The 16586-nt window shown below is 34.4% G+C and overlaps 1 protein-coding gene across 1 annotated transcript; it reads right to left on the bottom strand.

Moving 5' to 3' along the window:
- Positions 1 to 1641: 1641 nt before the first annotated feature.
- Positions 1642 to 16356, bottom strand: LOC138308294 (mannose-6-phosphate isomerase-like). Its single transcript, XM_069249286.1, has 8 exons — positions 16229 to 16356; positions 13100 to 13227; positions 12044 to 12241; positions 11680 to 11821; positions 11111 to 11296; positions 10535 to 10708; positions 9167 to 9366; positions 1642 to 6757 (listed from the first exon to the last, which is right to left on the bottom strand). Exons 1-8 carry the CDS (start codon positions 16245 to 16247, stop codon positions 6527 to 6529), a joined length of 1278 nt encoding a protein of 425 aa, XP_069105387.1. The 5' UTR covers positions 16248 to 16356; the 3' UTR covers positions 1642 to 6526.
- Between the last annotated feature and the right edge of the window lie 230 nt (positions 16357 to 16586).

Raw genomic sequence — 16586 nt, 5'->3', positions numbered from 1 at the left:
CGTCCGTCCGTCCGTCCGTCCGTCCGTCCGTCCGTCCGTCCGTCCGTCCGTCTGTCTGTCTGTCCGTCCGTCCGTCTGTCCGTTTTTTTTCTTTTGCACATTAATGATGGAAGGGAGTGGAGTATTTTCCCCATATTTTACATGATGATTCCCCATCCATCCTAGATCTGCTTGGTAATTTTTCAGGCTGAAATTAAATTAAAAAATCGGCCATCTTGGATTTTAACATTTAAAAAAATCACAATGTTGTTGCTCTTAACTGATAAACATTTTGTTATAACATTATGATGCAAAGTTGTTCAGAATTAAACAAGGAGTTGACTGTCAAAGGTAAGGTCATGGGCCAAGGTTACTAAGTCAAAGGTCAAGGTCAAATTTAAAAAAATTATTTTCTCATGAACATTTTGCTACAACATTTATAATGAAGCAGAGTTGTTCAGAATTAAACAAGAAGTCAACTCACCAAAGTTTTGACTGCTTAATGCACTTTTACATGATTAAAAATATTTGAGCAAGACCTTTATTCCCTTCCTTTCACATTTGTTATGTGTTTCTTCAGCAAACTATGAGGTTTACCTTGTTTAAAAGGGGTATTTGAGTTAATTGTATGCTCTTAATGTAATGTTAGCTTGGAATCAGGATTCAAGTTAAATACTTGGAAGACTTTTTCCAAAGAATTATAATAATGTTCCATCATCGGTTTCCCAATTAATGTTGACATTAATTATTTATTAGCAACATATAGCTAACACGGAAGAATTCGTTGTCAAAATACTACTTTTCCACTTAAGCACGTCAGACACATAGCGGGGCCCTTTCTGACGTGTCAGTGTTCTAGTTTCGAATAGGCTATAGATCAGTGTGTTTCCATGATAGAGATAAACACTTGTTATCAAGTAAGGAGAAATGTCGCTAGATACGACATATATTTATTTCCTAATTTACCAAAAGCTAATTTTATTAGACTTACGGTTTTGAATTATTAAGATAGGAATGATTCTTAAGTCGATCCTTAAGAATTTCTGTCTAGTAAAAATGTATTTTAGTGGATCATGTTTTCTTGATATTTTTCTGTAAAATGGGTTTTGATTATTGATGACAATGGGACCTTTCAAGTAAATCTACATTCAGTGCACCATTGATATACAGTAAACTCCTAATTACCTCCATAGTGTCACATCCTACCGTAGGTTTAACATATAGGACACAAGTCTAGTGATTAAGATCAATATATAAGAAAGCTTCATTAACAGTCTTAATTAGTGAACACACAATACACAGAACAGTGGGTACAGCGATTTGTGGCAGTCTGTGTGTGTTTTTACACAATACACAGTTATATCTCCCTTGACAAATTGAGTGAACGTTTCAGTCCATGTGATTGCATTTAAAATAAGAAAACAAAAACTTTTTTTATAAATAAATTGATATTATCTCTACTTAATTTTATGCTTTTGTATCACACACAATGTGCGTTTTGGCTGGAAAATGTCAATAAGCACTTTCTCCACCATGAAAATTTTGAAAAATCTTTAAGTATAAGTGAGTTTGATTCTCTGTTGTGAAGTTTCCTCTTCAGTAAACGTTGGCTGTTGTCTCTTTTGACATAATACAAAAAATCAATAAAAGTAACAAAGGAAACTCTGCTTACACATTCCATTTTATTACACACATACAGCAGGTATGATACAATCTTTGTTGACTGAAATAAGGTTCATTCAAAAAGAATTCAAAATGAACAAATATAGCTCAACAAATTATAATGGGACCTTTCTAATATAAATGCAATCAGGTGATTACAATAAAGCCAATATTCATATTAACTTGAAGGTTCTACAAGAATTTCTCCTTTGTTTTTATGTAAGGCCAAAACAAATAATATGTCTGTTTAGGGTTACCCGACCGACCCTAATTTTTTACCCTCGACCCCAATTTTTTTCCACACTTTTCTAGGAATTTGTTTTTAAAAAGTCAGGATTTTCACCTCAGACTCTGGTTTTGGCCATTATTTTAGAGTGAAAGACGCACTAAAAAAAAAATCCCGACTTACCGACCCTATTTTTTTCGGCAATGTTACCCTAAACAGACATATTTTTTTGGCCTAATACAACCAAATTAAAATAACTGGATGTTTTGATGGACTGTTTGTAAAATATATACAAAACTTAGATCGTGACAGCAATCAAACAGTTTATAGAAATTACAAATGATTTTATATTGCAAAACCAAAATGTTTAGAATTTCAGAGTCATAATTAAATTCTGACCATCTACTGCTGACATATCACATCCAGGATGATATAGCTAACAGCGATTCCGAAACTCCATGTAAAAGGCATCAGCTTGATTTCAAATTAAACCAGGTTTTCAATTACAAATTTCTGACAATTTTGTGCATCAAATTTATCCAACATTACACTTAAACATTAAAATGCTCAATTTCAATAAATAGAGGGTTTGTGATGTACAATGTAGCTTCAAGAGCAAAATAAATTACAACTGAATATTTATTTTGATGATTTTGCACGTCAATAATTCTCAACCATTACAACAGGTATGTCTCACAAAAACATCATTCCTGTGAAATTCGCCATCTTATCATCCTCAATACTCCAGGGGTTCCTATCACTTACGATCTCTACACCCCTGGACTTTCCCATTTTGAAATTGATGTACATCAAATGACTAAATTACCTGTTCTTTTCTGTTGCCTCCAGTTTAAGTATGATATAGTTCAGGGGTGTAGAGATCGTAAGTGATCAGAACCCCTGGAATATCGCGGATGCCATCTCAGTGTAAATAAAATTGTATCTAATCAAGCACTAAGAAAATGGTGATCTGGTTTAAACATAATTATTTACACATTTCTGATCATTTTTGTGCATCAAATTGTCCCAACCAAAAATATGTTTTGCAAAACATATCCCTATGAAAATGACCATCTATATCAGTTTTTCATCAAGAAATTTGCTGAACATTTATGTAATCAAGCACTAATATAAATTCCCACCGTCTACACTAAATATCCCTCTGTCATCAAGTAAACATATTAATACCAGTAATTCTTAGTATAAGAACAGCACCCAATGCACAAGGACCTAACTTTATTTAAAGGCCCACTATCCTTCCGGAGGAAACCATAAAGGTTTTTTAAAAACATTAATAACATAAGAAAATATATACCGATGGCCTAAGACGAGGTCACAATACCAAACATACGCAAGCTTTCCTGCATAATATAAGATAACAGTGGAGAGTCATTTCACAGTTTTGCAGTCTCTTGCAGTGATAGTCAACTTCCGTGCGATATTTAGAACGACGGCGGGAAACATAAGACGACCCGTGTTATAAAAATTCATGTTTTATTTATTTTAATCAAATTGTTCAAAAGGTGATGATACATGTAGTATTAACAGTAAGTTAATAACTTTCATAACTTTACAAAATTATCGATCTCGTCTTGCATTCCCATTTTAAAACTTAAAAGCTGTTTCGGACAGATAGTGGGCCTTTAACACAGAAATTGTTAAGTGATTTCTATCCTCCCCATCACAACATGCATAGTTTCTTTATTTCTACAGACCTTCCTACTGTTTTATTTTATATCCTAATGGAATGGCTGACCGAGTGACAGAATCACACAAGATGACGTTACTGGAATTTCCAATGAATTTTACTTTAGTACTAGGGAGTTATGTCCCCTTGTGTCTCATTCACACCTTGTCTATTCAAGGATGCATGCATCTCTAGTGTCTTGATCTGAACACATACATGTATTGCTATTTTAGATTTAATAAAGATACCTTAGTGCACAATTCTTCTAAACTATACAATAAAATTTCTCCAGGTTAAATTCATAATAATAATATATAATAAAAAAAAAAAAAAAATAAAGATTAAAAAAAACCCTAACAATTATGCTATTTAATGAATGTTCTAAACATTAGTGTGTAAGTGTTTTAAAGTGTTTTATAGATCTAAGTATTAGTCAGCTGTCATAGCCATGGAATATTGTCACTTTTTAATCTTACAAAAAGTGTTTTTTTATTACACATGTATTTGATGATGATGTCAACTGATAGTACAGATTACATATTATATCAAACCCGTACACTAAACATTTAACAAACTCTAACAAATATATATATCACTTTTAGTAAAACATCACTGAAGCATTTTAGCAGTTTTAGATTTGAATTGATATATAATTTTGATTATATTTATTTCATTCATCTAAATGTTAGTAATAACATTTACTATGTAACATATAGAGTGGACAACGGATTATCAAAACATTCCCAGTCCATCTGGTTTGCAAATTTTTTGGACTGCCAGATGTCATTTACTTTATCATTAATCAAATCTTGTGAGTTTTTCAGTCTTTAATTGTCCGTTTTACTATTTGATTGTAGGTCTAGCTGTTCTATATAGATTGTATGTATGTCATACAGTTGGTAGTTGGACTTTCAAAGGATTTCTTTAAAAAATTTGAAATGTATAAAGTTTAATTTAACTCTTTGGCTACTTAAGTTTCTTCCTACATTTAGATGTATCCATTCCAGTTGATGTTAAACTCCCTTAACCTAAAAAAATCACCTAATCTGATCTGTTTTTACCAAGGCCATGAAGTCTGGTATATAAAGCATCACAGTATTTTCATATTTATAAATATTTGATGAATTTTTACACCATTAAATACATGTGATTCATGTACATATATCAGTATTTTTTTTTTAAACAATGAAGTCTTTGCAGGAGGACGCACAAATAACATCAGTTAATTGACTTCAGTGTACAAATAAAGTTGTTTTTGATAATATATAGTAGATGTATATGAATTTTAACAATATTTCCCAAACATGATTATACAATTACAACAATACACTAATTGCACTACCTAATTGTGTCTAGTACTATTTTGCATTTTTAAAATTAACAGACATCTACATAAAACCCTCAAGGATCACACAATGAAATCTATAATGGCACGCATAAAGACTGAGACATCAGAGAAAAACTATACCACTTATCACATGATGTCAATCAGTTCTAGACATAGCCGCAAATACTGCTTCACACGCAGAACCAAATCCCACCGAAAGTAAATATTGTACATCTAAAACTTGTCCTTCTGGTAGTCAGCACCATATCCATGCAATCTAAACATGCAGCATTTTCAGAAAACAAACAAAAATATGCCGGACTTCATTCAATAGTTTCAGCCGGTCCTACATGATCTGATTATCCATCGTTGCATATTACAGAGTTACCTCCCTTGCAATGACGGATAACTCAGTGTCGCGCAAATACAGAATAGGTATATCTAATACATATAAACAGATGCCATCTCTTGACATTATAACAAACAGATGCCATCTCTTGACATTATAACAAAGTACAATTTAATATATTAGTTGTCTCTGATATCAAAAAGCAAAAAGTTGGCTTATTATTATTTTTTAAAATTCTCCCAATAATGAGGTCTGTGTTATGTTGGTGATTGTCTCTGCTTATTTTCCTGTCTTTATGCCCTATTTATGCTTTTCTGCCCTTTTATTACTTTCTGCAGCAAGTTTTTGTGTCTTCCTTACACAAAATGTATACTAATGCTTTGATTATCCCACAGAGTTATTTGTGCCTGAATGCTTAGGCTACTGATGTTGTATTCTGGGCCGTTTTCGTTTATTCTGAACAACATGTTCGACCGTTGATTAAAGTAATTATTTCAAGTATAAATCCTGACGGACCTGCAGTTTTTGATACAGGCCTGTGAGGGCTTTGTCAAGGCTCGTCTGAAAACAATATAAAATAACAATGTCCTTCTTTAATTAATAAACAAACAACGAGGTCCAACCAGTCAAACCTTATAATAAAAAACGGCCCTATACCCTTATCCCACAGAGTAATTTGTGCCTTAATGCTTACTGATGTTGTATCCTGTATGAAGCAGTGTGTGTGATTACCTCTCCTTAATCCTCCTATGTCCTGTTTATCCTAAAAGCATATTGTTGTAGGATGCTGTGTGAGTATCTCCCCTTTTCTTTTCATGTCTTGTGTCCTATTAAAGCTGAAGATAATCTGATGCTGAAGGCTGCTGCGTTGATGATTATCTTCCCCTTATTCTCCTGTGTCTTGTTGTGTACTGTCTATACCTGTTTCATGATTTCTCCCCTTATCCTCCCGTGCCATGTTGTTTTGTGTTTGTACTGAAGGTAATCTGACACTGTCGGTTGCTGTGTAGGTGATTATCTCCCCTTGTACTATTCATGCAAAAGGTAATCTGACGCTGTCGGTTGCTGTGTAGGTGATTATCTCCCCTTGTACTATTCATGCAAAAGGTAATCTGACGCTGTCGGTTGCTGTGTAGGTGATTATCTCCCCTTGTACTATTCATGCAAAAGGTAATCTGACGCTGTCGGTTGCTGTGTAGGTGATTATCTCCCCTTGTATTATTCATGCAGAAGGTAATCTGACGCTGTTGGTTGCTGTGTTTGGTGATTATCTCCCTTTATCCTCCCGAGTCCTGTTTATGCTGAGGGTAATCTGACACTGTACGATGCTCTGAACACTGTCATACCTGGTGAGCTGACTGTGAGATGGACTTCCTCGTTAGCTGCGATGAAGAAGACAGATCCTCTAGTTAAGTCTAAAGCAGTGACCAGTGAACATGACGAAGCCTGACCTTCGCCCTGAATTACGATACAGATACTGGCACTGTCCATACTGTGTAGTACTCCGCTGGTCGAGTCAGCCGGTATCTGAAACAGTAAATACGGGAGTAAAACGAGAAATATCACAAACAGATTGACACTACCTATACTGTGATTGATAAATACTGGAGTAAAACGAGAAATATAACAAACAGATTGATACTACCTATACTGTGATTGATAAATACGGGAGTAAAACGAGAAATATCACAAACAGATTGATACTACCTATACTGTGATTGATAAATACGGGAGTAAAACGAGAAATATCACAAACAGATTGATACTACCTTTACTGTGATTGAGTCAGATGATAACTGGTAAAGAAAATATAGATGTTATATGATCTAATTGTGATAGGGTGCTGTCATATAAAGTTCCCCCAATCTCCACAGTGCCTAATTTGACAAGAGTGACCTCCCCTGAACGATGATGTGACATTGTTGTATTTTATTTTGCAGAACAAAAATGCTTTTTGAAAGGTACATCATATAAAGTTAATATATTTGGCAAAGCAATGTCTATAACTGAATATGCACTTTATACATTTAAAATATGACTCAATCTGCACCTTGATAAAAAAAAAAAAATTATCTTCAAATTGGCAGTTGTGATCAGGATCATTCATTTTATATAGTGTTATATCAATGAAAATAATATCATTTATATCAGAACTAGAAATATATCTGTTAGGTATTAAGTGCTCGCTAACAACTTTCTAAAACTTGCATCATCCTCGGCAACACTTTGGTCACCATGAATTATTTCAATTACAGTATTTACCTCGACTTTGGTCACCATGAATTATGTTGAATGCAGTATTTACCTCCACTTTGGTCACCATAAATTATGTCAATTACGGTATTTACCTCGACTTTGGTAACCATGAATTATGTTGAATACAGTATTTACCTCGACTTCGGTCAACATGAATTATGTTGAATACAGTATTTACTTGACCTTGGTCACCATGAATTATGTCAATTACAGTATTTACCTCGACTTTGGTCACCATGAATTATGTTGAATACAGTATTTACCTCGACTTCGGTCAACATGAATTATGTTGAATACAGTATTTACCTCGACTTTGGTCACCATAAATTATGTCAATTACGGTATTTACCTCGACTTTGGTAACCATGAATTATGTTGAATACAGTATTTACTTGACCTTGGTCACCATGAATTATGTCAATTACAGTATTTACCTCGACTTTGGTCACCATGAATCATGTTGAATACAGTATTTACCTCGACTTCGGTCAACATGAATTATGTTGAATACAGTATTTACCTCGACTTTGGTCACCATGACATATGTTGAATACAGTATTTACCTCCACTTTGGTCACCATAAATTATGTCAATTACAGTATTTACCTCGACTTTGGTCACCATGAATCATGTTGAATACAGTATTTACCTCGACTTCGGTCAACATGAATTATGTTGAATACAGTATTTATCTCGACTTTGGTCAACATGAATTATGTTGAATACAGTATTTACCTCGACTTTGGTCACCATGAATTATGTTGAATACAGTATTTACCTTGACTTTGGTCACCATGACATATGTTGAATACAGTTTTTACCTCGATTTTGGTCACCATAAATTATGTCAATTACAGTATTTACCTCGACTTTGGTCAACATGAATTATGTTGAATACAGTATTTACCTCGACTTTGGTCACCATGAATTATGTTGAATACAGTATTTACCTCGACTTTGGTCACCATGAATTATGTTGAATACAGTATTTACCTCGACTTTGGTCACCATGAATTATGTTGAATACAGTATTTACCTCGACTTCGGTCAACATGAATTATGTTGAATACAGTATTTACCTCGACTTTGGTCACCATAAATTATGTCAATTACGGTATTTACCTCGACTTTGGTAACCATGAATTATGTTGAATACAGTATTTACTTGACCTTGGTCACCATGAATTATGTCAATTACAGTATTTACCTCGACTTTGGTCACCATGAATCATGTTGAATACAGTATTTACCTCGACTTCGGTCAACATGAATTATGTTGAATACAGTATTTACCTCGACTTTGGTCACCATGACATATGTTGAATACAGTATTTACCTCGACTTTGGTCACCATGACATATGTTGAATACAGTATTTACCTCGACTTTGGTCACCATGACATATGTTGAATACAGTATTTACCTCGACTTTGGTCACCATGAATTATGTTGAATACAGTATTTACCTCGACTTTGGTCACCATGACATATGTTGAATACAGTATTTACCTCGACTTTGGTCACCATGAATTATGTTGAATACAGTATTTACCTCGACTTTGGTCACCATGACATATGTTGAATACAGTATTTACCTCGACTTTGGTCACCATGACATATGTTGAATACAGTATTTACCTCGACTTTGGTCACCATGACATATGTTGAATACAGTATTTACCTCGACTTTGGTCACCATGAAGTCTTCAATGTCTGGTTTATAGTATGTCACATATCCTCGCTGAATCGGTCTGAACTTGGCCTGGGCCACAGAGAGGCTGTTGTAGTCTAACATTTCACACAGGAGATTCACGTCCCTGAGTTTTGGTGTCAGGCCGGCACGGATAGTGTTGTCAGAGCAGGCCATACACTCGATACAGTCTGAAAAGTCACAAACAAAAATCTTAACATTCCTGTAGAAACATTTTCACGTTTATTGTAGAAGTAATTTTTGATGTGCAAATTTGTACATGTAGAATTTTTGAATATGTGCTGGTACCATGTAATCTGGTTTTTCTGAAAACAAGAGGTCCAGCGGGCCTACATCACTCACCTGGTTTGATGTGCCAAGAAATAACCTTAATACAGGTTTGGTAATTATTTCTGCAAAGATTAATTTCCAATTTTCTGTTGGGGCCCCACCACTCCTGCCCCTGGGGTCAGAGCCAAGATTTATACAAATTTCCCCCCCCCCCCCCCAATGATGTATCTGGCCAAATTTTGGTTACAGTCCATGCAGAACTCTATGACTAGTAACGCTTTTAAATAATTTACCTCTTTTTCCCCTATTGGGCCCTGCCCCTCCTGCCTCAGAAGGGTCATAGCCAAGATTTACACAGACTCTGTTCTCCTTCCCACAAGGATGTTTCCTTGCCAAATTTAATAATAATCCATGTAGAACTCTAGGACTAATTTAACGGAAATGTTGAGAGAGGAAGGACAAACAACCAGACAGATGATGGACACCAGAGGGATCTTGGTGCCCACCACAGATTGAAAGAGGGATCTTTTCTCTGCTTTTTAAACTTTAACGATGAAAATCCAAGATGGCAGCCTATCAGCCATCTTGTTGACCAATCAGTCCCAAAATGCAATATGCACAACTAGGGTCCTAGGGAACCTACATGTGAAATTCAGTACTTTGTGAGTATTAGCGATAACAAACTTTAAACTATCAAAATTCCCTTGTCCCATGGGTGGTCTCTATAGTTGACTGATCAGTCCCAAAATGCAATATGTGCAACTAGGGTCCTAGGGGTAACCACATATGAAATTTGAGAAAGATCCCTTCAGCCCTTTTTGAGAAATAGCGTTAACAAGAAATGTTAATGGCCGGAAGGACGGACAAAGGACTACGAACAAAAAGCGATTTGAATAGCTTACTATCTGATGATCATGTGCTAAAAATTAAATAAAAATGAAAATGCTGTGGAACTTCCCTACACCGATCACGGTTGGTGCATAGAATTAATTTCGGATGGTTTAGAGAGGGTTCAGTTTTGAGAAGTGAAACCAAGATTATATCTAGGTTTCTTTCCTCATATCTTACCTCCAGATAGATAGGCGTGAGGCAAGCTAGCACGAAGAAACATGGCCTCTCCTGGCTTCAGATTGACCACATTGAGGAAGTAGATAGCAAAGCACCCAACATCACCAGGAAATTCTTTGTTTACCTTGAGTAAAACTTCAGCCTCATACTTGCTGATGTCCTGGCCTTCTTTTTCTGTCGATAGAAAAATATATAGAATTTACAGTCAAATAAAGACACCCATGGGACAAGGGAAAAGTGGTCTCTATAGCAGCGGTACACAGGTCAAATAGTATTATAAATGGAGAGATGGTACGAGAATTGTGATGTCATGATGATAATGATGTCAAAACAGGTGACAGCAATCATGCATTGAATAATGTCAACTGCATTTGGTAAGGTTTTATATAGTGGAGGTTGCAGTGGAAATGTAAATATGATAAAATAAACCAAAATCCTTATGCATGATGACTTGGACCTGGATTTAATCCCCTACATCTGGGTTCCAAGTTCAATTCCTTTGACCTGGGTTCAAGATTCAATCCCTCAGAAACTAAGAACTTATAAAGACTTCTGATGCAAAACTATGTGCCCTACCCATCTGGGTGACTTTGTCGATGAGGCTACTAAGTTGGTTGTGGATGACTTCTTTTGTCTGTTTCATCAGTCCAGTAAAGCAGTTCTTCATGGCTTCCTTGTGAAGTTTGGGGTCCATACATTTACTGGCAGTCATCAATTTCACTGCACACTGGCCTCCCACAGCTGTACGGAACTCTTCAATGTCTGAAGACATGAAAATCAACTAAACTGCTGAGCTTCTCAATACTTAAAGTAAAACAATATACTAATCTTATATTCAAAGTCTGAAAATAGGAAATCGACAAAACTGCTGAAATATTGAAATTCTTTTTCTGATTTGTTTACATTATAAAACACAGATTGTTCCTAGAACATATGTAGAGATTAACTTAAAAGAAATGTAAGAACAAATTATCAGGGTCCCGCCCAGTTCAAGTTAACCAAGTTCTACTGCATAATGATTTTATGAAAGCCAGATATTAAATACTCAAAGTACAAATTTGCAGACAATATTTATACAATAGAATGGAAAAAGTTTAAGAGATCTTCAGTATAAAGATTAGGTATACTACCGTACATTATCTTACGTTTCAAAAACTCAGCTACTTCTTTTATCGGCCTAAATCCACAGAGTCCCTTAAAAGGTGTCAAAGCTATAGCCATTTCTGGTTTATGGTTGGGATCTTTATAAATCTCTGGTTTTTCCTTGTGGATTTTTTCCGCTAAAACCTAATTTAAAAAGAAGATTAATTGGATTATTTTCTGTTTGTAAGATATTAAAATTTGAAATTGCATATTCAAAATTAATTTATAATCATTAATTTCATACCATTCATTAGTTTCATGCACTTTCCCTATTAATCAAACAAAATTAATTAACCATTAATTTGACAAAAATAGCTTTCACTAAAACAAGTAACTTATTATTGTCTCAGCATTAAAGTTTCTTACCACATCAGGATGAGCCTGAATGGAGAGCGCTGTTTTCACCGACAGCACTTTAAATAAGAAAGAAAGGTTTTTGCTTTTTTCCATTTCTTTTCCAATAGCATCAGCATTCTTCTGTACCCAGTTTCCCAAGTCAATGTCCGCATCTCCAGAACTGGAAACAATTCGGGACGGTCCATTGGGATGTGTACCCATCCACAACTTATAAAATAAAGATTGATTATGATTTGGAGACATGCACACTTCTTAAGCAAAAACATATACATATATATATATTATTACATATAATTATAATCTTCTAAATGAACCATATTTATTACAATATTTCAAACTGTCAAAGTTTCAAATCACATAAAAATCGTAAAGCACTCTATATGTTTGGTTTGGGCGTTTTTGGTCCCCAAATCCATCAATAATTTTTTTTTCTTCCCAAAATCCACTATTTTTTTTTCTTTCTTTTTTGCACCCAAATCCATTTTTTTTTAATTAAGTGTTAAGAAATAAAGATGTTGTATTTTAAATATTTAGTACATCTCTGATTCAATTATAATGGGAGTTTTTTTATTCTGTTGCTTTAGTTGCCATGGTAACCATCTGAAATATGCATAAATTAAGCAAAATTGGAAATTGTTTCATAGTTTTATTGTGTAAGAAACAAGATAGCACAATCTTGAACTAACTCTATATATTAATGAGAATATGTTTATTCATGGATATGCTCTATGGTTTCTAGGTGAAAAACCCGAAACATTTATCAGTATGCCATAGTTACTGCAGCTGCTATGATACACACTATCGTACCTATAGTATCAAGGATTTACTTATATTCAAAATTCAACAATTTAATCACCAAATAATATGTTTGAAATTTGAGGGCCAAAACGGTACAAACCATACATAGCCATTCCTATTAGAATTGCTCCATTAACAAAATATTTCTTGCATCTTGAAAATCTTGCATGCATGTTCACTTTTTACATAAAAGCTAGAAATCTGTTTACATAGATACTGAAACACAGAACATATATCGCACCATTAAATTCATTTGAACACAATTACCTCTGCATATGTTGTGTTGTCATCAACCTCAAAACTGGGGTCTGCACTCACAGAAAGCTTGGCCACCTCACTGTCATGTCCTTTCTTACCCCAGAGGTAATTCTGTACAGCACACTTTAGGGGGAATACTACAATAGGTGAATGAGTACTGTAAAGCAGCGACTTAATCGTTAATTTCTTATTTTCACAACAACAACTTAATCATGACGACAATTTAATTTCACGATCAAGACCTCTTTAGTTATTAAAGTCGATTTATTCTTCTCAAGGCGTAATTTTTGTGTTAAAAGGCTTTTTGTTAAGTCGCATCAGCTAGCGTAGTCGATCTTTTTTTTAGAACCGATTCCCGGAATCGTTTAAAGTTTAATTTCTGAGAAATTTATGTCAACATTTTCGATTTTTGTAATTTGTTATGCACTGATGCAAATTTGAACCTGCTAAAATGTCTAGTAATGATATAATGTTTGGAAATGTTGAAGACGTCACATTTAACATTTTATTGGTTAAATACATGCAAATTACACCTTTGTATTGAATAGAAATAACTGTTAGTTACATCAGATTTTTCATTTCTGTTGTAGCTTTTCACCGTACACATATGTGTATCAATATGAGTCAATGACCGATGACAATAAACTGTTCAATTATTTAGGGTTGTTGTGATATAGGTTACATTGTAACTATCAAAACATATGTTCTTGATCGGAACAACACTAAATACAATACCAGGTACATGTCTGTGGTCACAGATTTACTGTATATTGCAGATGCTTTAATACATGAATGAATATATCTGACAAATGAAAATATAATTTTGACACTTTAAAAATACTTAAGATAATATTTAACATCCATGTAAAGTAAGGATGTAGACACGAAGGATAAGTCACTTGGGGTTTTGGACGATTACATGTCGCGAGCGCTTTTGTGTTTGTGTCGTGATGTTAGGCGACGACTGATTTTCTTTGATATCCACCGGCACAACCTTTGATGTAGCTTGTGGGTACAGGGTTACCATTTTACTTTCTAAACCGAGCTGTCATTTCATGAGATGTATTATCTTAATGAAAATTTACAACATTTCTTCTACCCGTTCTTAAAGCAAGGATCAGATATTGTGAAATTTTGTTTTTGAAACTTTACATTGATGTTTCATTTGACTCGAGAAGACAAGTAGATATATTGAGAAATTTGTTTTTATTCCCGGTTCATAGGCGTCTTGGGTGGTGTTTAGTAGTGTAAAGAGACAGTGACAAATCCTTCTCACTTATAAATCCTTGATGTACTAAAAGTAAACATTTACCCAGCTGGGGTGAAAACAATTGAAGATATATCCCTTTAATTAGATTAACATTTTCATTACATACAGATAGGTAATGTTTGCATTAATTCATTAACCTATTGTTGTGTATCCAAATTCACCAGTAGTCACTTTCCGCCCAGCTGAGAACAGCCTGACAGCAGCTCAATCTCATTAAAATATAGATCCTCATTGTTACCATCCTTGATTGCTACCATCCAAGCTATTATAATCGGTCGCTTTGCCTGCCTTGTTGTTGGGATTTCACATGGTTATAAATAATCTGTTCACTTTGATTGGTTGGCCAAATCTATTTACGCGTGTTGATTGGTTACTTGTTGTTGAAGATGTCATAACAGTGGGGAAATTATTGAAAACAAATTATCATTAGATAAACCCAGAGAAGTCCAAATGCTTTTTCTGGTTGTCGGGCATTATTCTCAGAAATCACACAAGAGGAGCTACATGTACTGAATATAGTCTCATTCAACCAGATTCCTGTTGGCTTTGTATGTTAGGCCTAACAGAGAATGCATAGTATCAAGCGTCTGGTTGATCGAGACTAGTACTGATAAGGGTATGTAAGTCTAGAGAGGTTTCAAATGTTCCGTGATACATATGTTCATCTATATATAGCCTAACTGATAGCTAGCTAGGTGATATGACCTACTTGTAGTATTACTGTCTGTACATGGGAGATGCTGAAACAAAATGTTAGGCTTTACTTAGGGGATATTTGTGGAACTGTATGCACTAAATAGAAGTGCAGTTTTAACCAAAATATTACGCTTGTATTTCATCAACTTGTTCAAGTATATCCGTACTTCGTACATGGTATATTAGACGGAAAACTTATTAGCATTAGGAAAAGTTCCACCACACCTTCTAAACAATCATATTGAAGTATTCAAAACGTTAATTCACGCAGGTCGTAATATGTTTCCCGACGTCGCCCTAAATAACAGGCGTCAGTTGACTATTACTGCGCCAGACGGCAAAACAGAGACATATATCTTAAATGTAAATACATCTATATAGATTTGAATTTGTTTTGTGTTGTAACCTCATCTTTGGCCATCGTCATCAATTGTTGTAGTTGTTTTAAAGAAACTTTTAATTTTTGTTTCGGAAAAGTAGCCTAGTGGCCCTTTCATGAATATCATCAAGCTGATTGACTTTTAATGTGAAATCATTTAAATTAACATTTTTCAAAAATGAATTGTCATAAGAACTATGCCAGCTAACTGTGAACAGAACAATCTATAATTGCTTCCTAATAAATAATGCTGTATGGTAGCCTTCTTAGCTTTTTGGGAAGTTAATACTTGTTATTACTTTGTTGATAGGAGGATCTGACAACATCCTATTAGGGGTCTCGTTCTGGTGACCTTTGGTAATGGCCAATCAAATTGCTGCTGCTAGAATCTTGACTTGGGACGAAATAGTTTTAAAAAGCTGCCAGAATTATTTCTCTCTATATAGTCATCTCGCCCAAGGAGCACAACAAAGCTAAATCTATATGTATACTGGGACGAAATGGTGTTATCCATTGACATAACAATGTTTAGAAAATGAATTGATCTTAGAACACGTGGTAAAAAGGTCATCCGAACATGACCCCTGATGGGATGTTGTTATAAGGATCTGCATTTTAATCAGATTGACAGCAGCTGAAGATTTGTTTTAACTTAGTAAGACAATCTACCAATAAATTATCCTCCAATCAATTATCGACTGAACTATAACTCATAACAAGTTGTTAAAAATATTACCAACAGATGACATATAGTATTAGAAATTAGTGTTAAATTTATGAATGTGAATGTAACCTTTGGGAAGTTGCTCCATTTTGGCTGTCTGCTAAAATAAAGGTATCCAGTTTTGCCGACAGGAAGTCTTCGGAATGCGTCCAAAGGTAAAAACGATTTTATCCGGAAATATAGCGAAACATCAAAATATTTTGTATGTGTATTTAATAGACACAATATTATAGATATTTTTTGTATTTCAATTTAACATTTTTTCGCAAGCTCCTCATTGATAATTATACTGTAAATAGGAATATACAAATAACAAATTCCGGAAATAAAATTGAGCAAAATACTATTTTTAGATTAACATTTAGACAGCGATAGTTTCGTATTCACTTAAAAAATTAAAGTACTTTTGCTATGATATCAAATCGTA

This window comes from Argopecten irradians, chromosome 14, assembly GCF_041381155.1.
Source record: "Argopecten irradians isolate NY chromosome 14, Ai_NY, whole genome shotgun sequence".
In the NCBI taxonomy this organism is placed as follows: domain Eukaryota; kingdom Metazoa; phylum Mollusca; class Bivalvia; order Pectinida; family Pectinidae; genus Argopecten; species Argopecten irradians.
Note: the sequence above shows the minus strand (reverse complement) of the source record. Positions and strands in the feature narration are given on the sequence as shown.